This window comes from Rissa tridactyla, chromosome 3 (genome assembly GCF_028500815.1).
Source record: "Rissa tridactyla isolate bRisTri1 chromosome 3, bRisTri1.patW.cur.20221130, whole genome shotgun sequence".
Lineage (NCBI taxonomy): Eukaryota > Metazoa > Chordata > Aves > Charadriiformes > Laridae > Rissa > Rissa tridactyla.
In genome coordinates this window covers 39,162,158-39,186,158 of record NC_071468.1, presented here as the reverse complement: position 1 = coordinate 39,186,158, position 24,001 = coordinate 39,162,158, and the positions used below count along the sequence as shown (strand labels likewise).

Here is a 24,001-nt window from a genome sequence, read left to right as displayed (position 1 = left end):
CAATAAACCAGCCCTGCAACACACTCGGGAAAACCGACAACAGGATCACGTACGAATGAAAGTAACGTTCACTCTCGAAACGGCCCGAAGGTTTCTCATCCCGATTCTGTTACTGTCGCTTTGGCATCATCACCGAAGGGCAAAGTCAACTTTCCCCAGGTACGACCAAGAGCGTAATTAGGAAAAGAATCCATCCCGAAAGTGTAATTAGGAAAAGCCTCCATCACGAGATGCCCAAGATAGGCAGGCAGAACCGTTATCCAAGCAATTATTTTATACCTCTGAAGGCAAACCCACGCCAACGTGGCACGCTTAGACCACCGCGTCCAAACACAAACGAGAAACAGGCCATGCAATATATTTGACCGGTTAAACCCCACTGCATCCATTAACTTCATACAAAGCTCTCTAAAGGCACGATACCAGATTTCACCTAAGACCGACATGCTGTGAACTCTCTGTTCTCCCTGAACAAGCTGGAATTCAAACTATTCAGGCAATCTATCAGAGCTGCATTCATGCCCCACGTCGGGCGCCAATAAATCTGTCGTGGTTTTGGCCGAATTGGCCAATGGCCGGCGACAGATGCTCCCCCCCAACCTCTCGTACACGGAGAGGAGGAGGAGAGGTAGAGAGAGATTTACGAGCGTAGGAGAAACTAAACTGCTTTCATGAAATCCTAATAATAAAATAAAAAGGGAAATAATGAAATAGATACAGTCTATACAAAACTGGACGAAGCTCCCAGGATGACATCACCGCACAAACCTCAAATCTCAACTTCTCCTAATTCCGAGTGTTCCTGCAGGCAGGCAGGTGACGTTACAGAAGGCCTAACATAGCCGTTTAAGACCAAATTCAAGTCTGCCATTCTGATTTGCAGTTCCAGTTCTCAACGTAAGCAGTTTGAGCAAACTCTATAAAACTGCAAGTGTAATCACGGTCTGTAAAGCCTTTAACTGGAAAAATCACTAACTACAGCCCACCTTACTCCATCAGTCCACGTGGGGTTCGAGTTCTCCATCCTGGAAGATATTCTGGGTTCCTTTGCTCGTAGAGGAGGGAAAACTGATCATCCCGGAGATGCAGAGGGAGCTGCTAGGGGTGCGGTGCGAAGGCTGGGTCTGAGAAAGGACTCAGGAGGAAAAAAGACAAGATCCTGGGAGGGCACGTAGCCAGGACAGCTGACCCAAACTGACCAAAGGGATGTTCCATACCCTCTGCCGTCTGCTCAGCTACAAAAGCTAAGCGAGAGGAGGAGGGCTGGGGGGCATTCCTTATTACAACGCTTGTCTCTGAAAATTACTCTGAGGTGTAAAAAGCTCTCCGTCTCCTTCAGCTGCATCACATTCAACAATGTTTATTGACAGTCAAACAACATGCTAACTATGACTCTGTAGAATCCTAGCTGTATGGACGATCGCCCGATGGATGTCCTTCACTTTATCCTGGTGTTGCCGGTGCTGCTTCTGAGGTTGGTGACTTAAGCGCACTATCTTCCATCACCTACAGTTAAAAAAAAGCCTGTTAATGCAATAGTCATTACCAAACAGACTGACTTCACACTCACACAGATGAAACTGAGGACAGTGAAATGCCGCTTTTCCTTTCAGATCACTGCTGGGTGTAAAGTCAGAAACATACAGTGTACTCTCTGCTACCGATGACAGCTTCTGTGTTTAAGGGACGGAGAAGAGAGTGTTCAGTGTACGCCATCGCGTGCCCCGTTTCTGGTATTTCTGTTCCTGACTACGATTTGCCACCACTCCTGGACAAAGTGAGCAGTTTTACAATGCGAGCTGTAGCCACAACTGGCAGAAATCATCCCATTGCAGTACTTCCTGCACTGACGACAAATGCCCACACGGCGACCCACTCTGCATCTAACAGGGTAAAAGGCAACGATGAGAGAAAAGCTGGAAGTTCCAGTCGGCAACACTTTGTCAAACTAGCCAGCCCTCACATCCGACAGCTCAACCCTGCACTTCAAGGAATCGCTTGGACTGCCTGAGACAACACAGTATATTCTAAATAGCTCCACCTCGTCTCTTCCCGTTCCCTGTGCTGAGCAAGTATTCGTTCCTTCTAGATCCACGTGAAGATACTCGGGGTTTTATGGTGAGAACAAAAGCAGTAACCGTTACTTATTTCCAGGGACTCGGATGGTCGGGATAATTGAATCCACGTGTAAAGACCTTTGCCCAGCCCTCTAAGTTGCAGTGCTAGCCAACAACGGCAGAAGGAAGCAGCCCCTCAACAGCAGTCTCCATAGAATCAGCTTATTTTCTTGCCTCCCGCCTCGTCAAAACTTGCTAAAGCGATATATTATTAGCAACACGCCATGCTTCAAAACTAAAGTCAAGAAATACTAGTCTGCGTAAACTTTCCTTTTATGCTTACAAATCTACGAACAAGAAAGCAGTAAGCAGTTTGTCCTAAATTCAGTGAGGGCCCGCAAGCCAAAACCAGGCGCTTACATCTAAATCAGTACCCACCAGCTATAACGAAAGCAGAAACACCTTCACTGCACTGCTACGGGAATGACTGCGGAAGCTTTGTGACCTGCTGCCTTCTTCCCATCCCAAATTTTCCATTGACTCCCATGAGGGATTTGCGTATTCCCAAGTCCAGCCCCGTCTTCTCTACAGTGTTGTCCTAAATCCCAAAGCCGAGATGAGCTGAATAAGTGAATGCATCTAAGGTCTCTTCTTGTTCCTGTCTCTAGTGAGGGACTGGCGGGTGCTGTTGAAACCCAACTGCTTGCTCTCCTGTTTGGATCTCAACAGGTCCCATTTTAGAAACATCCTCAATTTTAGAAACATCCTGCTGAAGAAACAGCACGTTTAGCAGCTATAAAAACGACATCATCTTTAAAATCCACCTTGTGAGAAACCGGTTTTCTCCTTCATTCCTGCCCAGGATTCTTTAATTCTGGACAATATTTTCGCCAGAAAATTTGGTCTTCGACGCACATTTCCTGCTTTAGCTTGTTTTCTTACTGGAGTTAATGGCTTTGGTCTTGAGACTGTAAAGCAAGAGGGGAAAAATTTCAGCCTGGTGTCATCCAAGTGACAGGGAATTCTCCCCTCTATTTCCCCCCGCTAAAAGTTACCTTCTCTTGAGGCCAATGCAGGCAAATGGTAAAGCTTGGCTCTCTCTACGGCCAGCTGCCTTTCAATTCGTGGAAGGATCTTGCCATATTGGGCTAATAGAGAATTTCTGGCAACTGCTCTGTCGGTCAAGCGATGATCGCCGTCATTCTGATGAAGGAAAAGCGCAAAGCAAAAGCTTAACTAATTACAAGAAGTTCCTTGCACAGACCTCTCCGGGCTATTTCGCATTAGTGAGCAGATTTCCTCTACGGGTGTGGTAAAACACCTCCACTGCACAGAACAGCGGCAAGTTCTACCCATCCGCACACACCGATTTCACCTGGTACTTTTAGCAAAGTGGAAGGAAGACTGGAATAGCAACAGAGCCTACAACTTGAAGTTAAAACAATGCTGGCACTCTGCAGAACCTTCTTCTGATACACCTGTTATCACCTGCAATTTTCTGATATCACCTGCAATTTGCAAACGACTTACTACATAGCAGGCTTTCCCTTGTTCTTCCTGAAACGCCAGTGCCCTGAATATACGGGACAACTGGAAATTACCCTGGACAACATGATGTGAAGATTAAAACAAGCAAGAAAAAGCGACCTACGCACACCACCTGGCCACATGACAGTTTTCAAATGCAGGACCTACGACTTCCAAAACCACCTTAGAAGTTTGAGTCACTGGAAAACTATGATTCCAGAAAACGGCAAACGCGTCACAAATCCGGAACACAAGTTCATGTAACACAAAATGTAATCTGGCTATTTTGAGAAATAGAGGTTAGACAAGAATTTTTGTCATAAAAGCGGTGAAATGAAAGTTGTGGAATTGGAGAGCACACTGTAACTCGCAGAAATTAAAAAAAAACAAACAAAACCCACACAAATTTAACCTGTGGATTGGCACCTAGCCTGCTCTCAGCTAGAAAAATACAGTTGCGTGCAAGACACAAGCGATGACATACAACCTACTCGTCATCCCATAGGAAGGAGTGACACAAACGACTTCCAGTAATCTAAGCCACGCATAACATACGTATCTCAATAACGGAATGGTAAGATTGGCTGATGGGAAAGATACATGTTTATTCCTCAGATGCAAACAAACTGTTCTCAGTGGGGTCAACAGTGGTGTGTAACATTTAATTTATAGCTTCATAGAGTAGCTTTGGAGTAGTGACGTATATTGGTCAACATTTAGCTTCAGCTGTAACCAAAGGTGTAGAAACTTGTTCCGAGTGTTTCAAAGACTGGTATGAAAAAAACAAAGCAGGATTTTTATTGAGTACTATCAAAACCAGTTAGTAACACCCAGCAGAAACTTGCACGCTTGACAGAACAGAACTTTCACACTTACCATAAGATTTACATTCATGGATTGATTCAGCTCTAGTGCTGCAATGTAGTTGGCACGCTGCAGATGGTGAACTAAAAGGAATTCTTGATTCTGAACACCGGCACTGGTCCTTAAAAACTTCTCCAAACACTCCTATGAGAAAAAAAAAAATCATTCCAAAAATCTGTTATGGCTCTGCCTTTTCTCTTTTCAAAGAGACGATGAACATTTTTCCTTGCTCCCACTTACTTCTTCGGTGTCTGTGAAAGGCAGCTTCAGCAAGTCTTCCATCAGGCCCATCTCACGGCACATTCCGTACATGTGTTTTAAGAGGTCTTCTAAGTTTGCCTGAGCGGCATGTTGGTGCAACAGACCCCAAGCCTCCACCATGCACCTGTAATTAATTTTTCAGACGTAAAGGGATGTTAATAGCATAACCAAAGAGATGCCCCAAGAGTCTTGTACTCAAAGTTTAAAGGAAACTTAGGGGATGATGATTTCTATTCTTTGTTCTCCATTTTCACAAGATTTGCGTGACAAAATGGTGGGGTATATTTCTTTACCTATTGGAGAGCAACACAGTGAGGAGAAGCTGCACTTCCCCGCTGCTTGCCGTGGGTGGCCTCATCAGCTGGATGTATCTGAGGGCTTGCCCACGCTCCCCTTGGCACAGGAGGGACTGAATAATTCTCTTGTGCTGCCACGACGCGGTTTTGATTGTAGCGGGATGAAAGAGCAGGGCCAGTGAATTCTGTACAAGTTAGAGATCGGGTTTTAAAATCATTTTCTAGATTATAGCTTTGTACTGCAATGTATGTCTAACTCAACTCTACCATACTTACTTCGTAATCATTGTGATCTAGAAGCCAAAAACCTTCAACAAGCTTAACAAGTCCCCAAGGCATGCCAAAGGCAGTTGCAAAGGAGTCGATTGAAGTTTCTGTCTCACTCGGAAAGGAACGCTTGATATCCAGCAGCAAGTAAATTGTCTGACATCAGGTATCTCATTAAGGCTAATCAGTTTGTAAGACCAAAACTTTATCACATTACCTTTAGAAAAACATAATGAAGTAAGAATATAAAAGTGGTAGGAAGCAGAAAATACATTCAAAACACTGGAGCATCCAATGCTCAATTATTACAGCAAATAAATTCCACAGTTGGGTTTTTCCCTCATGTCCAGCGTCTATAAAACAGTGTAAATTGTGGCATCCTTACAGTACAGCTCAGCTCCGAATGATTAAAACTGGATTTAAACCAGTATGCGGGTCACTCATTGGTAGTGTCATTTTCTCTTTCTGACGTCCGTTTTTAGGGACATCATCTAACAAGACAGCTCTGGGCTATAAGCGTTTCTAAGCCCCTTGCTCTCTAGGCTCCCCTCGCGGGTTAGGCAACAAACAGCAAAAGCAAGGCTGTGTATTTCAGCAGCTTAAAAATTAAGTTTCTGCCCCATGACTTTTCTCTTCTCCCTGTTGCTTATTCCGTGTGCCTGCACTTTCAACGGAACCAAAGCAAGCACTGTGAGCTGCGCTGGAAAACCCGTGATTTCAGCAAAAATCCGGTACTGGTAAACCACTCTTAGAAATCCTTTTGCTCTGAAACAGAAATTGTTTTATAACCCATCATGGGTGTTTTAGAAAATTTTAAACGGTGTTTAAATTTGGAGAAAAACTAAGGACATTTTATATCTTCAACCCTTATTACTAAAACTGTTTTCTCCCTATCGGAGAAGACTTTTGCAACAAAACGTTTAAGAAAAAAGTCATCAAAAATCCACAGTACAAAGAAATAAAACAGCGCTTCTGTCTACAACTTAACGCTAAACTAAATGTTTTCACTTGCATCGTCTTTGAAGCATAAATGAAAAAATGTCATGAAACAGGTCGGCGACCAACACTGAAGAACATTTATGTGCATCCCCTGAAGGTGTAATCAAAATAACTAGAAAGGATACAATTGCGTGTTTGCAGTTTTCTTCAATGCTTTCTAGCAAATAGAGATCCAGCAGTGCCTGAAATGAAAAATTAAAAGTTCTGAAAAAACGCCTGTCTTCCCTAAATCATTGGCTTTTGGGTGGGGTTTGGCGGGGAGGGCGGCCGTTTGTTGTTGTTCTCAGTGAACAGGACACTCACATGCAAACTGGCAGGCGGGTATTTCCCAGTTCCTCCTGCATCTCTCCGCCACAGCTTCTCCACTTGGTCTCCTAACTGGGAAACCATTCCATCAACCATCAAGCAGTCCGAGTCCCATTTTCCTCTGGAACAAAAGGTAGCAAGGATTTGGACAGAGTTAAACACTAATTCCAGCCTCCCAGTGTGACGGCTTTCCTCCAGTCTTCTGCTGACTGCAGCCCTGCCCTTTAATCTCCCGATGGCACAAAGCAGAAAAAGGACACTAGAGGCTCTGTGCTTCGAAGGAACACACGAGCCTGTATGTAAGTTACTTGAGAAGTAAGCCAAGGAAGATGAACTTTGAAGTCAATACCTCCTACCCTGCAGCTTCCACCTTAACTCACCTTGCAGCCTCTTGGTCACAGTGCCATCGCCGAAGCTTGGTCAGGTCTTTATTCAGTTTTCAGTACAATTTCCAAAGAAAAACCTATTATTGGCTAATCCAAGGCATGCCGCCTACGTGCTAGGCAGCTAGTCCAGGAAAGAGAGCTGACGTTAGCAAGTGCCTTCTATCCGACAGCCAGGAGAGTGCGAGGCGTGCCAACTCCATGTAACTCCAACCATCTTACGAAATCACACCACGTACTTGTGAGAAGGGGACTTAGGCCAATACAGTTATGACCCTCTATTGGTCATGTGGTCATAATCGGTCATATGGAGGTGACTGATCCTGTCCTAATCACGTGGCCTTTTTCAGTAGTCAGAAATTATACACATTAGCCAATGAATAAAGTAGACTACCGAAAAATGATGATACCAACCAGTGGTACTAAGCAGAGGTAGATATCAACATTTTAACACAGGAAAGTAACCTCTCTGTTCAACAGAACACACATGTCACTGAAGTCAAGAGTATTGCTGGCAGCGGCATTACGCATAGCCCATGCAACTGTTGAGATAAAAGCCATTCCCTTCCACTTCTGAATTTGCCGTGGAAGTGTTCTAGAGTCTTCCTCTAGCTCTTACCTTGATAAACGCTCAAGTTTCTGTCGGTGACCAGTATAGTAGCTCTCAATCAGAGGATAATTGTAGAAAGGTCTCGACAAACGCGTATCGTCATCTACAGGCAACAAAGTAGAAGCAAGTTAAAGCAGTCATATCACACTTGTAAACGAAAATTTTTGCCTAAAGAGACAGAAGATCGTACAAGCTAAGCATCAAGAAGCCTCCAACTCTGAAAGAAGCCAATCCTCTTTCTGCCTTTCCTAAAAGAACTCTAAGAGACAAGACTCAATTCCTTCTTGCCCCAAGTGCCGTTTCAAGGTTACAGTTCACGCAGCATTCACAACATGTAGGGTAAGCTGAAGTTCACCATAAAAAAAACCACCCAGTTCTCAAAGGGAATGGTTTCTAAACATGCCGCGTGAGCATCTGTGAGACAATTAAGGCTGACAATGGAATTTATAATCCATCCAACTAAAGAAGGATTTCCAAGGTGTACTTTCTCCTCAAGCAACTGATAGAAAGTTCAAAACATGCAGGTAATGCTCTCACTATAAAAACAAGCATTCCGGTACTTGTTGTTTAATAGTACTTTGTTTAAAATCTCAAGTAGTTCAAGCTGTGGACACAAGCAGCTCCTTGAAGTCAGAGGCCCATTGCTATCCCTAAAATCCACCCAGGAAAGAAACTGCCTGCCTCATTCTACGCTGTGTACTTGACAACCCAGCAAAATCTCAACTTCACCCACAGAACTTCAGCACACCCTGCCACTGAACCAGCACGACTTCTTCCTGACGAAACCGTTACAAAAACATGGCTAAGCACACGTTCGTGGGAGTCACTCACTGGATGGTCGCCTTGTTACAAACGTATGACAGGTCACGCTTACCTAAACCCTCTGGAAGGAGACCGGATCGACAGAACCAGATGACCACTCGTGCATACAAAGAAATGAGGCCGGTTACCGCTTGCTTATTTGTCACGTCTGCAAAACCTGAAAAAAGGCAGGAGATGATTAGCGTTATGCAATTCTGTTCATTTTCACAAAACTCCCTTCATCCTACTAAACCAAAAGTATAAAAATAGCACATTAGAAATCTTTGTCTTTGCGTTTTTCATGCTGTATCGCTTTCTTATTTGAAGAAAAAACCCACTATCACCACCAAAACAAAAAGCAACCCCTATAAAGAACTAAACTCACTAAAGGCTAAAATAAAAAAAAAAAAACAAAAAACCCAAAGCCTGAACTACTAAATGCACGCAGGAATAAGACATCTGTTTCTCACGTAGCAGAGATTCTTCTGATAGCAAAGGGATATTCTTTTCTTTTCTCAATAGGCCAAGAACCATTTCTAAGAGAAAAAGCTGTAGAAACTCAAGTAACTTACTTTGCATGTTACTCGTTTACGCTTCCTTCGTATTGTTTAGCAATTTGCAACACGGTGTCTGCATGCAACTAGAACTTGCTAGCTAAGAATTCAAAGGAATAGTTTTCAGCAATACCACATTCGGTTGCTGTAATTTCAGCCCAGTTGCCTACAAAGCTTCTCTCTGAATGTAGCCTCCCCCACCCCCTTGCATGAGCTCCACCATAAACTGTTGCCCTGAACTCAATGCGTGTTTTGTGGTGGTCCCAAGCGCTCAGCTTTAAGCCCCTTCTCCCAGCTAAATGTGACTGTCTTCCAATCCTCAAAAACAACAAAAGCCCATGTTGCCACAATTCCAAATCTTAATAAAACATACCAAAGATTTTGTAGCACTACTACAAACCTTTTTCAGTAAGCTCTTGTGCTTCTGTGAGAAAACAGTTTAAGACCGTGCTAAGGTTGCTCAAAAGCAACTGGCAGCGCTGGAGAGACCGTAATGTCTGGGGGTCAATGAAGTTGCAAGAGCCATCAAACAGCGGAACACCTTTTCAAGAATAAATATTAAATCGTTAGCCGACAGAGCAATTCCAGAGTTTCAAGGCGCACTTCAAGGACCGCGTGCAATATCCTATAGCGGCGTATTACTGAGGAAGCTCAATCAGAAAGAACGACTTTAGGATTGCAGAATGACTACGCTAGTACTCACAGATTTGGTCAAATTCTTCCTTTGTAGAGATCACTTGGTTCCATGTCCACTCAAGAACAAACCGTAAATTACCAGCAGACCTTGGCTGCTCTTTAAACAAAGAGAACAAAAAAGAAATGAATCAACAGGCTCCAACTCAAAGAGGTACCACGTAAAAAAACAACGTTCCAAGTATTACCTTCAGATATCCAATGTTTAATGCATCCAGTCAGAAGTCCCACAGAACCTGTCTGGACAGCAGCTGACAATACTGCTTCCAGCTGCTCCTCCTAAACGTAACAGACAAACTCAAATGAGAATCTTACCTACTTGCACCATGTGAACCATCAACAGTAAATGTTTCTTTCTAACTGTATACTCATTCAGACATCACAAAGTCAATCAGGACACAGGCCAGGAACGCCACGTCCTTTCTCTTAATTCCAGCCACAGGCTGGACTGCCCACTGCTCTGAGGAACACATTAACACACTTTTCCTCTGACATTTCAACTTACTGCAGCCTAATTCTAATCTTTCTTCGCATGCCTCTGCATTACAGTCTTCACGTACTGAGTTCCAACTTACTACGTCCAGAAACATCCTCTGCTAATATGCGTTACACATCTGTGCATATAAGTTTGCCATCAGGAACGCAGGAAGGGGACAGGACAAACACAACTGTGCAACGTTTGCATGGAAACAGTGAAGCTACGGCCAAGCAGCTTTCTAGACTATGAAGACATGAAGCAGTTCTGACACCCAAAACAGTACGTTGGAATTTTGTAACGTGACAGAAAAGAAGCGAAACATTTACATCCTAATGGTTTAAATGTTAGGCTCTTCAAATACTGTATTATAGTGTAGTGGTAATCCTTACAAGGATAAATCACAGGTATGCACAGACGTGTGATATTAAGTAGTAGCTTATCTCAGCTGGTGTTCTCGTACTTCTCTCAGGTGAAAGGACCCTTCATAAGTTTTTACTTTGGTTTTTGGGATGGGATTTGTTTGGTTGGTTGGGTTTTTTTAAACACATTCAAAAGTATCTTTGCCCTCTAGGCAAAATCATGACATTCAAAGCGACTTCTACACATGTAGAACACACATGTGATATTGCCATCTTTTTCGGAAAACTGGTTTCAGACAAGGAAACACACCATTGGCCAGCTTGCCAAGAAATTTCTTTGAGCTACCACACTGTGCAGAAGCGTTCATGTCCTAACACACGTCCACAAATGTGGTGACGAATGCAGGAGACAGGAAGAGGAGGGCAGCGGGAAGGCTGCTCTCCCCTTCCTGCTGATTGCTCCAGGGAAAGGTTGGTGCATTGCAAATGGAAAACCTATGGCAGGGGGAGTGAAGTCACTGTGGTGGCATAAAGCACATAGAAGGTAGCGAGTGTGATGAGATAAAGGTGATTAAGGTGTTGCAGCTGCAAGAGGGCAGTCTCAGAGGAGCAAATTGGGCTACTGCAGCACAAGGCAGAGGCTACAGAGGTGAAGATCCGCCCGGAGAGGATGCAGAAAAGCCTACCGATGAAGGGAAAACGAGGGCAAGCCGTGAAGAAATTGCCAGGGAGAGCTGACAGCAGTAATCCTTTACCACAGCCCACTTCCTTGGAAGCAAATGATCACGTACAGTGCAGCAAGCCGACGTCTGCAAGAGCTCGCATCCCAGTGAGACGCCCCCATCGTCGGCTACTGCACTGAACCACTGCTTTGAGAAACTGACAGGGATGGGGGTTACTCTGGGGGACACATGCGTTATGCTGGGCATGACCAGCACTGACTGCACGCTTCCTTGTGCGCATCTGTGTGTGGCACCGAATTAAGAGAGGGGTCTCTAAAGACAGATCTCTTAGGGCTGTTCCCAGTCAAAGTCACTACTTTGGATCTAAGGATACGATTACTTCTGCTAGCTCAGGTCAACACCTGTATTTCAAATTGGAGTATCGTGTCTTGTAGCCCCTCCAGCCCTGTCAGACCAGATGGATGTATTTCCCCCTTGATTCCCTCATAGGCACTCACCTGACTCAAACTGGATGGCTGGACATCAACTGGTCTTGGAGACAGCAAGCCAGCTACAAGACACCTATTGTAGCTATCCTGAATGGCTTCCCATATTGAAGGGCCAGATTTCTTCAAAAAATTCAAGGTCTGAAACATCAATCGAAAACCACAGATTAAGACAGCATTGTTATTCCGTCACTACGCTTCTGGATAACCTCTAAAAGGAAGAATCTAAATGTTCACTGACACCGTCAGACAGCCTGAACCACTAAGATGCTTTAGGTTAGCAATCTGCGTAATTAAGTCTTTTCTACCTTCTCTGTCTATACACAGGCCTTGCTCTTTCCCTCAACACTGACACAAAATACATTCTATATAAGCTAAGCTAACATGCAACTTCACGCTTTGGAAGATCCTTTCTATGCCTATTCGTATGGAAGCCGATTCATGTTGGAAACATTTAGTGAGCTGAAACTTCACTCAAAATTATCTGTCACAATCTGTGCCGTGGCTCAGAAGTTATAATTTGGCCGAGTTTGGGAGAAAACAAAATTTTCACTCCTCAAACAGTTATGTGATTTTTCATTTTCTCCATTCCCTCCTTTTTCAAGAGAATTGGGGATCAAAACTCTAACTCAAGACTATGCAGGCAGTTCGACTGAGGGGCAATAAAGAAGTAACACCTTTCCCCGCCTTCTACAGTGGTTTTGTTCTTGCTCCTGGAGCAACGTTGCATTCCTTTCTAGACATTCAATCCCCGATCGTGCTTCAAGAGGAGACAACGGCAGTTGTACAGTCCCAAGAGGGGACCTAAAACATTACCATTTGCATACAACTGGCGACAGGATACAATTGCAACTATGCGTGTGGACGGGCAGGATGAGCGTGAAACGGTCCCTAACACGGAAAGCAGTGCAACAGAAAACTTAGAAAAGCTACATCTCCTGCCACTCGCAATAAAGATACAGTAAAAGATCACCTCCTTCTGGAAGCCGGTGCAAGTCATGTGAACGACTCCGGAGGTCAGCAAGCACGTACCATCTGCAGAAACAGGGAACGTTTGACAACCTTCCGTACTCTCACAGTTATGGCATGACCAGTTTACATTTTTTACACACCGGTATCTAGAAACATATAACTGAGTGCTTTGAGCTTCAGTTCACAGGCATTTCAGGCTATAACCAGCACCACTTCACCGCCTACATTACAAAAGCACCAAAACTCAGCCGGCTGTCAGATATGTTCCACAATAGTAAATACCTTGTCAGTACAACGTGATCAGAGTTGGGTTTGTGGGCGACTGGGTGTTTTTTTGGTTTGGTTTGGGTTTTGAATGACAAACAATGACTGAACAAGAGAACCAATGAATGGCATTTGACCTCATTTTAAGCTTATCACTCTCAAAAGCAGTGAAATACCTACCAAAGTTATAGTTGCCTGGATGAAAAAACTGCTCAGGTGGTGGATAAGAAGGAGGAACTCCCCGACTTAGACTCCGCTCATGGACCAGAATATCCAAAAGGAGCTTCGGAGAAGTCACGCTCACTACAGTATCCAGCGGCCACAGTGCAAAATAGGGGCACTCATGAGGGAATTCTTCCGGCCTTAAAGAAAACAAGCGCGTAAGCTAAATGCCGACATTCAAATGAATTATTGGCAGGCATATGGAAAACTACTGAAGAAAAATCTACCTTAGTGAATCTGGCATTTGAGCAGAATACCAGCGATTAATGTCAAATACACCCAGGTAAGTAGATGGTTTTCCCTGACCGTACGTATTCACTTGCCAACTGAAGACTGAGACACTGGTGTCAGGAGACGTGACTGTAAAAGAGAAGACATTGTTTCTGACTTGTAGAAAATACGATAGATCCGATATTTTTAAAACACCACTTTCTATTTTGGCTTCATTCTGTTCTGTCACTCGTGAAACACAACACTTCCTAAGAGTGATTACAGTACTTACGGAATAGCAAACATCTCTGTGATAAGTTTCAGTCACACTGCCCCTTTTTCTTGTCCCCTCATCCAGATCACTGGTCAAGATACTAAAGAGAAGTGGCCCCAGCGCAGTGCCCTGGGGAACAGCACTTGTGACGGGCTACCATCTGGATGCAGATGCGGACATCGGTTTGAAGAAGGGAAAAAATTCTGGTCACATTCCTAAGCAATGGAGAGTTTGAACTTCTTGTACAAAGACGGCAGCTGGAGGAGTAAAACGACTGACCATCATCATACAAACGGCCCCACCATACATCGCGATAGCATGTCAGCAAGCATAAAATAAAACCCACTTTTTCCCTTAAAGAAGTCCCACATAACTTAAGCATCCATTTTTTCTTCGTAAATAATCCCAACAATCTAGTCTATGCAGATAGGCAAGACTTTCAGACTGTGGGGACAGAACAGCATTCGTTGCTTAGGTTCCAAAAGCACTTCTTTTAAAATCACCAAACACGGACATCAGAACAAACCTTCATTTACGCTATCCTCTCCGTCAACGTCGCTGCGGAATTTTTCGACAGTCTGGCAGCTGATTAATTTAGTACTCATCTGGCCTCTCAAGGGAAAGACTCCACCCGTGAGATCTAAACTGAACTTTTCGCCACAGTATTCCAAACCCTGGGGGAAAAAATCAGAGAAGAGAGCAAAGGTCATTCTAAGATAAAAACATACATTATGGCTAAATATGAAAGACAGTCTAACAGAATAGGCTTATTATACTGTGTATTTCGCATGAGCCTATTTCTGATGGTAAATAGAAACTATGCCTGACATGCAAGAGAATGCAGTGTCAAATCGTAATGGGTAAGTTTGGCTGTAAAGGCTTTGCACTTTTTCAAAATTCAGAATTTCCCTAACATTATTCAGATCTAAACATGTTTTGCAGAATTCCTTGCGACATCCAAGAATGTTCTTTGTAAAAATAAATATATCGCTACAAAGAGATATCTAAAGTGATGCAACACACATGCATGCAAAGCTCTTTGCTCCATGTCTTGATTGCAGAACTGATGAAGTTAGAGAAGCCCCAGCATTAGAGCAGCTAAAGCTGTCAAGAGGTATTTTCTATGGGCACACCACCAGAGTGACCGTGCACCCCTCTCTAGTTACTGTGAGAACTTCATACTGATTAGCAATCTTCTTTCAAGCCACGTAAGCTATGACAGCTCCTCCTCTCATCTTGTCAGAGACTAACGGGTGAAATATCCCTCAGCTCCTTCACCAAGCACAGCCAACAGCAAAAGGGAAAACCAGAAAGGACACGGGATGCACGTGGCCAAGGCTTTTAGCATCACGAATTACTACACAGTAAACAAACTAATTTTGAGATACACAGAAACCCTGGCACGATTGTGGTGAACCTCTGATAGCGCCATTTTTTAAGTAAGCGTGAAGTGAAATACCGTCTTTCCAAATACAGCATTCATTCAAACTGTCTACCATACAACACATGAATGGGTGTACTGGGGACAAATAGCAGCTCTATAATTAAAAAAAAAAAAAAAAAGAGGGAAAAAGAAACCCAACCCACACAACCCATAAACTGATAACGCCACATTCTACCCAAGTTTCCTAAACTTGCAGAGCTCTGAAACGAACTGGCATGAAACCACACATTCCCGTATGATCTCATAGGATACATCTAATTCACCTAATCTGAGAAGAGGCGAGCTTTCTCTTAATGATTCCAGGAAGTGTTACAAATAAATATGAAGGTTGTCTAAAAAGAAAAATTAAATAATTAAAAAAAGTCTTTCATAACTAAAAAGAAAATGCTTCTGAAGCAAAGCAGTGCATTTTAAACTTTCCACGCCGGGCAAAGTCATTCTAAGGAACTCCATTGTATGGCAGATGTTAAGTAACGACTCCATTGACTAGCAAAACACAAAAACAAGTTTTCAAACGAGATGCACTGGTCAAACTCTGGTATCAAAGTAGAGAGTGTATACTCTGCCCATCCGCAAGCATTGTGCAGAACGAGGGTAAAGATGCGCTCTACGATCGTGATTTGATGCACCAGATTTAGCAACTGCTGCGACAGTACAAAAAAGGTCTTTGGAAGCATTACTTAAACATACCTTTCTGTTTAATTACTTAAGCCGACTTAAACCAACCTTGAAGGCAATGGAGACAAGAGTTTGACACGCGTATAGAAAAACACAGTACCACATGTTCCATAAGTCCTATTTGTGACTTTTACCATGACACACAGTCAAAGAGGCACTGCTTCATAGCCTCAAACCTAATTCCTGGAACAAAAAGCACTGCTGTATTGAAAAAGTCTTTTGACCTCCTATGAACTCTATCCAATGAACAAGGATCAACAGTAGATTCCTCCTTCTTTACTCAAACTTGGCCTAGCAAACGGGAGACACTTAAATTTTCTACCCCTGAAGATGGACAAGAAACTTGACTCAGACAGCCATGCAGGCAGACAGTCATGTAGTACTAACCAATCTGTGACTACAAGGAAGTGTTCTGAGACTAAAAGCATCCGCTGTGGAGCACAGGTCCCGCACATCAACAAAGATAAAGAGATAGCATCCAGCACGCGATGAATCACTGGAAGATCCTTCTACTTGGTCACCGTGATAGATAATGCATTTTAAAGAAACACCACCTTTTCCGAACACCTAACCTCTCTCTATGCAAAAGCAACAGTGGCAAATGAGGAAGCACCTTTCCTACACATAAGCAAAACACTCAAAATCTAAATTAATCCAAAAAAATCAAAAGGCACAGTCCCTACAAAAACCAGAGTACCACGATACAAGAGTCACCCCTGTTTCGTTCCATAGCTATTGAGAACATGCAAGAGAAAGTACCAAATCAGGAGGAAAGACTTGCTCTGAACTAAGATTACTGTCCCCTCAAAAAGATTTTGGAAGACTTCCAGGCGTACAACTGAATGGAATTACACATCTAACAGATGCGCCTTGTCTCTGTTAGCTATCTGAGATACAAGGATACCTCACATCTGTATTTTAAACGCATCCTCTTGGAGCCAGATCTAACATTTAGGTACACTCTTCTGACCAAATTACATATTTTCCTGGCTTTAAGAGTAGATTGAATAGGTCACCCAGCCAAAAAGAAGAACAAGTTATCTTTACAGCTACTAAGTGTCAGGATCAACACTGAAGAGACACTCTAGGTGCATTTCATGTGAAAAGTCCGGCTGACAAAGCTCTAAGGGAAACCAAGAATATAAAACTGAAGATCAGCAAAGAATAGAGTATGACTGTATTTTAAGAAAGGGAGAGAGACAGAAGCTTATTCAAGTCCGAAGCTTGGTTAAACCAAGCGATTCAAGGCCCAATCTTCTCTTCCTACATGCCATTCATTTGGTATTTCAGAATAATTTTATTTGCAAAAGCCGCGTCCTCTTCAGGAATTTCATTTATACGGGCTCTTTGCAGATGAATCTAGCTGGAACACACGACACTGCAGTATAAAATGGTATGCCTTCTTTCCAAAAGGTATGGACAAAGGCCGTGCCCAAGAAGACTCAGCAAAACATTATTATTTTTTCAGCCAGCTCTGAAGTTTGATGGTAAATCTCACCCCTGTAACTCAACTGATACTCCCTTAGAGAAAATTACTATTGTCTGCTTTTCCCACGCATGCACCTCTTACCTCATACATGACTTGTCCTGAGGCCACGCGTTTTCTGTCACCAAACGCTAACTGCAGCAGGTGTAAACTCACCACATCACCTTCACTGAAAAAGGGATAAATTATGAAATTTGGTTACAAAGCTGCTTTATAGTCCTCATTGTCGTGTTAGTAGACCTAGACGTTTTCTTAATAGCATGCTCCTGCTGAAAAGAACACCACCTCTTCCCAAAACATGATCATCGGCCACATTTAGCCACTGAAACATGAAGGAGGGCGTTTTGACACTAACAGCTTCAGGGGCAAAAGCCAACCGTACAATTGGAAAGCTGTAATATGTTGTATGGACTAAGAATTGTTGGAAATAGTTCTTCACAATGAAGAGTTCTCCATCAAAACTGCTTTGAAGTCAAATTTTAAAAGACTGCCACTCTACCAACAGCTGAGCTGATGGAATCGCTTGCTGATGCAGAAAGAGAGATCTCTCTGCCCTTCCCTTACCACCAAAGTTCCCCTCCCCCTCTTGCACACTCTGCACCCTTCCAAGTCCGATTTGATTCAGCAGAACAGCAGGAACCCGCTGGCTTTTCTGCTGAATCGTTTTCTGCCAGGGGAGCTGCACTGGCTCACCAAGGCTCCACAGACTGCTGATGCTGGCACAAGGCCATCGGCAATACTGTCACCGCCGCCTTTAGGGGCGGCAGGCTGTTGTGTGGGCACGTCTGGTGTTCTAGATCTGCAGCCTCAACTGCTCCTAGTGGTATTTTAATACCACGGTGTGACTATCAAACAAATGATGAAGCGGTCATCGAGGAACAAAAGCAAACCATTTGAGAATGCGAGCAGAAGAATATGGCCACTGTTGCTTTGCCTTCTGACAGAAGGCAGGAACTAGTAGGTCCCTCTTCATGTCTGGTAAATCCTGTAAAAATTGCATTCTAAGTTTAACACCTTCCGTACCGGAAAGAATCGCAGACACACAACAAATACACATGTTCAACTGTATGGGAACAAATATCCTTAAAAAAAAAAAGAATTAATTCAGTGGCTGATAGTTAAAGTTTTTATTCACCTTTCCTGCGTAGACTGAACAGCCCACAAGTAGCAACAATTGCGAGGATCATTCTCAGGCTCTTGAAAAGTGACAGCATAGACAGGAATCCTCCCTCCTTCAAGCTGAGAGTGGTGCCTACAGGTTTAGGGGAAAAAAAAAGCAAAACGAAAAAGAAAACAAAAGGTGAGCCTAGTGGCCCAAACACAGGTAGTTTCTCGTTTCTTGGACTACGTCAAGCATTGTTCTTCCTGACTTCTGAACCTTATTTGTACCTCCACACTCTACTCTTGCCACCTAATTATTCCTCCACTGTCTATTTATGCATCCAACAGCTTCTGGGGAGTCAGAGCAGATCTGCTGAAGTGAATCCCGACCAGAAGTTAGCCAAATATTTCAGGTGAGATTGCTCTTTCGGCCAAAGCTGACATGCAGGAAAGAATACATTTTTCAGGCACAGGTCAGCTATTGAGTTTTCATGTCTCACTAGTTTCACCCTGGACACTTTAGAGAATATCGGCACCAAAATCACATCACTGACATACTTCAGCCTTTCAATGGATGCCCCAGTTGCAGTAACCGGTTCTGAAAACCCCAGGAAGCATGCTTTCCACAGTTCCTCAATCCACAGGCACAATAAGGAAAACAATCCTAGTCCACTGGGGAGAAGGCGGACCACTTGATCCAGGTATGACTGAAAAGTTATGTCAGAAGAGGATTTCTGAACGTGCCAAGATTATACTCATACTCATGTCAGTCCCTGAAAAAGTTCTCTTTACATTCACATACTTCCTTAAGCAACAAATCGAGAGCCCCACACCTCCAGGCATGGCCAAGTGTAAAGGCCTACTTACTCTCTCTTCAAAGTTTTCATATTCCAGAGCGACAGGTAGCCATCCGAGAAACCCACAACGAGCTGGTTGCTTCTGCTTATGTAGCACAGGGCTGATACTGCTGTTCCGGAAGCATTTTGTAGTTGAAAACAGAGACACCTCCATTCGCTGGTCACAGTTTCTCTTCTTTGTGCAACTTCAGCAGGATTTTTAGTGACAACTTCTAGATCTACACACACAAAACCAAGCAATAAATGAATACGTTATGCCATTTAGGCTGCATTTTAGGCACTGATGTGACAACCCCTATCATCTAATGCTACCGTGCCAGGCAAAATAGCCATTTATGCAACACTTTTTTTTGCCATTTCCATTATGTATGTCTTCAAAGAACATAAGAACTCTTGGATAAGACAAGTATTCTCACTCACGTTTGAAAGCTAGGTAAAAGTGTAACCTTAATAACGTAACCAAATTCTTCCTGGACTCTGAAAAGCAGAAGTCTGGGCCTCGTGATGAAATTTGAAGTGGCACCTCGTGTTTGAAGTGGCACCAATTTCTGAAGCTGCTGTTGTAATAGCCAAAACGGTGTATGCAATCTGAGTACACCTATTCGAGATTTCATTCATCCAAATGCATGGGTGTTGGTAAGTCGGGTTTATTTTAAAAAACAAGCCCAAAATTTGCCCCAAGTCAATTAACACAAGCAGAAGAGCATTCCCGGGAAACAGGGCTCCTCCAACACAACTTCCTACCAGGCGGCCGCACCGGCTCACGTGGCAAAATTCCTACACCTCTCTGGCAAGAATCATAGTGGCACAGGGATCTTGGTGGGAGGGGGCATTTACAACACTGGGAGGAGCAGTCAGACACTCCCAGGTTTAATCAGGTCAGGACTATACGATGTCAAACTGCCACCTGTAACCAGTCGTCAGAAATGTCTGACACAAGGGTCTTCAAAGTGGGATGCATACTGTTTCGTTAGAAGACAGAAGTTTTCTTGCGTTTAAATTCATGTGGAAAAACTGCAGGCTCACCCAATGCTTCGATATCATTCTGAGTGCAGGAGCAATCATCCAAACTAAGGTCAACCAGAAGGAGATGGCCAGCATCTGTAGCCACTGCTGCCACCCCAAAGAGCCATCGCAGACTCTGATGGAGGTGCTGAGTGCTCACGCTGGGTCCTCCGTGATTCGCTATGGGTTCTATAGCGGTTACCTACAGGAAAACTACAAGTTACTATTTGAGCTCTTTGACAAGCTCAATAGAAAAAGTAAATACAGGAGCATCAAAGCATTGTTTGCAATTAGATCAAGAAAAGAGACAAAGACAAAAAAGCCCCGTACAAAAACCTGTTACTGCCTTCCATTTACTAGATTTCCTGCGGGTAAGTGACTTAACTTCAACTTACATGGGGCATTCTATTAGTACAGCTTAGCAATTTCCATTTCCTACTTCGCAGTAATTAACTGGAGGAAAACACAGAAAATCAGTTATACGCAAGAAACTTTATCGTATTCAAGGGGCTTAAGACAGACAAACACAACTACATCGAGGTCTCCCACTGCTCACAGCCCACCAGCACCGCGATACAGTCTATGCCTTCTTTGACAAACGGGCGTTAGGATAAATCAGGGCTCGAGAGTCAGACGAGGCAGCGGCCAAGTTGCATGGGAGACACACCATTTCCATGGGAGTGAAAGGTATTTAGAAAGCGTTGAAGGGAGAGACCAGCTTAGTAAAATTCACACTAGTCCGCATTTAGAAGAAAAGTAACAGCCACATAAAGGAAAAGAAGCTTTAAATGCACACCAGCGCTTTCACGAATGTTGAGAAAAATGTTAAAAGCCAGCCTAAAGCAGCAGCTTCTCAGATAAAAAGGTGACTCCACCTAAAGGAGGAAGCGCACGCTGCTCTTTCACGTGCCCAGCAGTCTGCACGCAACTGTCTCACAAGGCGAAGACAGACCTTTCAGCACACGTTGCAGCACATCCCAGGACAACACTGACTGCTAGAGCAGAGACACGAGCACACGAAGACTCCTGCGCTAAAGCTGCACGTATTTCTCTCTCTCAGTGACCCCAATACGAATGCTTACTACTAGTCATCACACTGTAGCATTACAAACAAACAAAACTCCACCTGTATTCTAGCAAGTCAAACCAAAGCACCTGATGGAAAGCTGGCTAAGAAGTTAGTTAGCTAGTTGTTGCAGATTCTAAGATGATAAAAATGAATCTTCATGTTCTATTGACTTCCACCGATTCTTGTTTACATTAAGATAATGAGGCTAGGGGACACACATCATTTGAGTTTCTGGGTTACAGAAGACAGAAAACATCAGCAACATTACACCAGTGTGTCCCATCTACACAAACACACTAGTCAGAGAGCAGAGATTCAAGGACTGCAGGCTGAAAGGTGACCTCCCAACAATCTGTCAGATAACTCACTAGAGGCTCTTTTTTCCTCTCCTAAGTCAACAGAAAAATGTGTTCTCCTCAGCCTGCTTGCTAGGCTGAGATTCAAGGCAATGTGTCGAAGTCATTTACAGCACAACTATGGAATTCTGAGCCATTTTAAAGACGGTATTTCTGATGGAAATCAAGCAATTAGGGCCAAAAAAAGGTGCTTTTCAATGCCTTTTTGTGGAAGGAGAGAATCGGGTAACTTTGTGCTCTACAATAAAACCAGAAAACTTGTTTTACTCTCAGTAAACTCAAACAATAATGGCACATTAAGCCCAAGATTTTACAGCAACACCGTCTTGACTGGATACTCTCAAGTGACAGGATGTTAACGCACAATAGAAAAAATACCTCCTACAAAGAGACGCTCCAAAGCTTGTCCTAAAACAGGCCTACGCAGCACCTAACAACATCAAAGCTTCGTTTCTCCAATTAAAAAGTACCTACCCTCCCGGGAAGAACAACTGCTTTAACCACTCTTGAGAGTCCAAGGTCGTACAGACAGAGAACACTTCCCTCTGCGTCTTCCAACCCAACCAGCAGTCCAGTTCTCTTCTCCCAGGAAAACTCCTTCACCACACGAACAGTGGGAGGCTGTTCATTGACTCCACTGAAACGGTACGCAGAGAGCCGCTCTCCTGTCACAGAGTTCACCACCTCAAGGTGAGGACCACGTGCCAACCACGCCAGGCCGTTTCTCCCTGTGAGAGAAAAGAAAGAGGACTGAAGCAAATGTCCAACGGAAGACTGAAAACAGCTGAAAAAAAATCACAGTGCCTGCCCCTTTCCTTCAATAAACGTACCTAGCAGAGGAAGACCGACCTACCTCATTCTAGTCAATGATTCAAAATCACCCGTTGAAATCCCCAAGCAATCCCTCCTAAAATTAACCACCTTGGTATTTTGCATTTGTACTTGTCATTCCCGCACCGAAGAATCTGGGTTGTTTGGGATAAAGATTACAAGGTCCTGATCGACAGCCTTTATACCATATTCGCCTTGGTTTTGCTAGAAATGATCTAAACGCATATGGGAATACAAGTCTTGGAGCGTAGAGGAAGAATTGAAGGCATTTTGTTTCACTGAACTACTGCCAGCCCAAAGGAAGTATGAGCTCAATTCCTGCATTTACACTCAGGTAGATAGATTCTACCTGGTCTTAACAGAAGCCTAGACCTCCAGATAGGCACCCAGCTCTACTGTCACATCACCTGGAAAGTCCACTTCAAAGTTTAACTATACTCACGTTTTAATATTAGCATTTGTCATCGCTGAAGCACCCTTTTTGTTCTCTCTCTCTAAACAGGATGCCCCTTAACAGCACCAACCTGACACAGCTGATACGATGACCTGAGGCTTCAGGTAGCCTCCAGGCAAGAACAGCTTTATACCGAGACCAAATTTAAAGGAAAATGCTCACCTCCAGAAAACCTCCCGCACAGCACAGAGCCGAGGGTTCCCTCATCTTCCCCAAGTGCCTGAAGAGTCACTTCTGGAAACTGCAGCAGACTGCTCGTTACCTCAGCTGTTAGGTCTTGCATTCTTCACTGTAAATACAGGAAAAAATTGCACAACTAGACTCACGCCAGCCAGAAATATTCTTGAGAGTGACAGAAGTTTCATCATTATGCAGTGAAAAATCCCCTAGACGTCACCTCTAGCTCTTTTTCTTGCAAATAATGGCACTCGGGAGACTTTTTGCTCTCCCAGCAGAGCAAAAGGAGAATCCTTTGCTTTTCTGATGCCTGTGAGATCACCAACAAAAAGTGACCCAGACGTATCAACAGAGAAATAACAGGAAAAAGCCCAATACACTGAGTTCAAGTCTACTCACACAGGTTAGGAAGATGGGAGCTGAGAAAAATCAGATTTTAAAAAGCTTCTCAGTAACAGGTACAACTTTCCATTTGTCCTTTCCCTTGATTTCGTACTTTACCCTTTGTTACTTATTGTCAGTTGTCTTCTAGCAGCCAAAATTACCATTGTTCTTCACCTTAGGTACTTAGGACTTCCAAACTATTTCCAAAGAAAGGAGCGTACCACGAGTCACAGGCTGAGGATAGATTTTTGCATTAAAAAGCTCCAAGAAAAATAAACATGGAGAAATTACATGTTCAAGCAGAATCGCATTCAGCCAAGTCAGGGTTCAGGGACGTCAGTTTTGACTGACGGTAGTACCTGAAAATCCGTTTCAAGGGCCAACAATGCAATGGGCTTACTGACGAAAAAGCTAAAAATATGGCCAGCCGCAGCTGAAGAGATGGTTTCACAAAACATGCTGACTTCCCTGCCACCAAAAGAGAGGACTTGCCGCCGCCTCCCATCTCTCCATCTGCTCCTTTGTTCTACTACCGTACTCCTGTGGCTCACCTCGCACTGCCTTAACAGTGCCTTAGAGCACTTTAGGAGCCAA

The 24,001-nt window shown here is 43.6% G+C and overlaps 1 protein-coding gene across 1 annotated transcript; it reads right to left on the bottom strand.

Annotated features, from left to right (window-relative positions):
• Positions 1-2,682: 2,682 nt before the first annotated feature.
• LOC128907279 (protein ELYS-like) lies at positions 2,683-23,129 on the bottom strand. The gene is made up of 24 exons (XM_054195954.1): positions 23,009-23,129; positions 22,036-22,289; positions 20,158-20,338; positions 19,142-19,349; positions 18,309-18,425; positions 17,258-17,342; positions 14,092-14,239; positions 13,309-13,441; positions 13,040-13,221; positions 12,597-12,658; positions 11,636-11,764; positions 9,807-9,897; positions 9,629-9,718; positions 9,326-9,466; positions 8,445-8,549; positions 7,580-7,673; positions 6,575-6,698; positions 6,397-6,453; positions 5,282-5,428; positions 5,003-5,190; positions 4,689-4,833; positions 4,461-4,592; positions 3,113-3,260; positions 2,683-3,025 (listed from the first exon to the last, which is right to left on the bottom strand). The coding sequence occupies exons 1-24, from the start codon at positions 23,127-23,129 to the stop codon at positions 2,871-2,873; spliced, it is 3,237 nt and encodes a 1,078-aa protein (XP_054051929.1). The 3' UTR covers positions 2,683-2,870.
• Between the last annotated feature and the right edge of the window lie 872 nt (positions 23,130-24,001).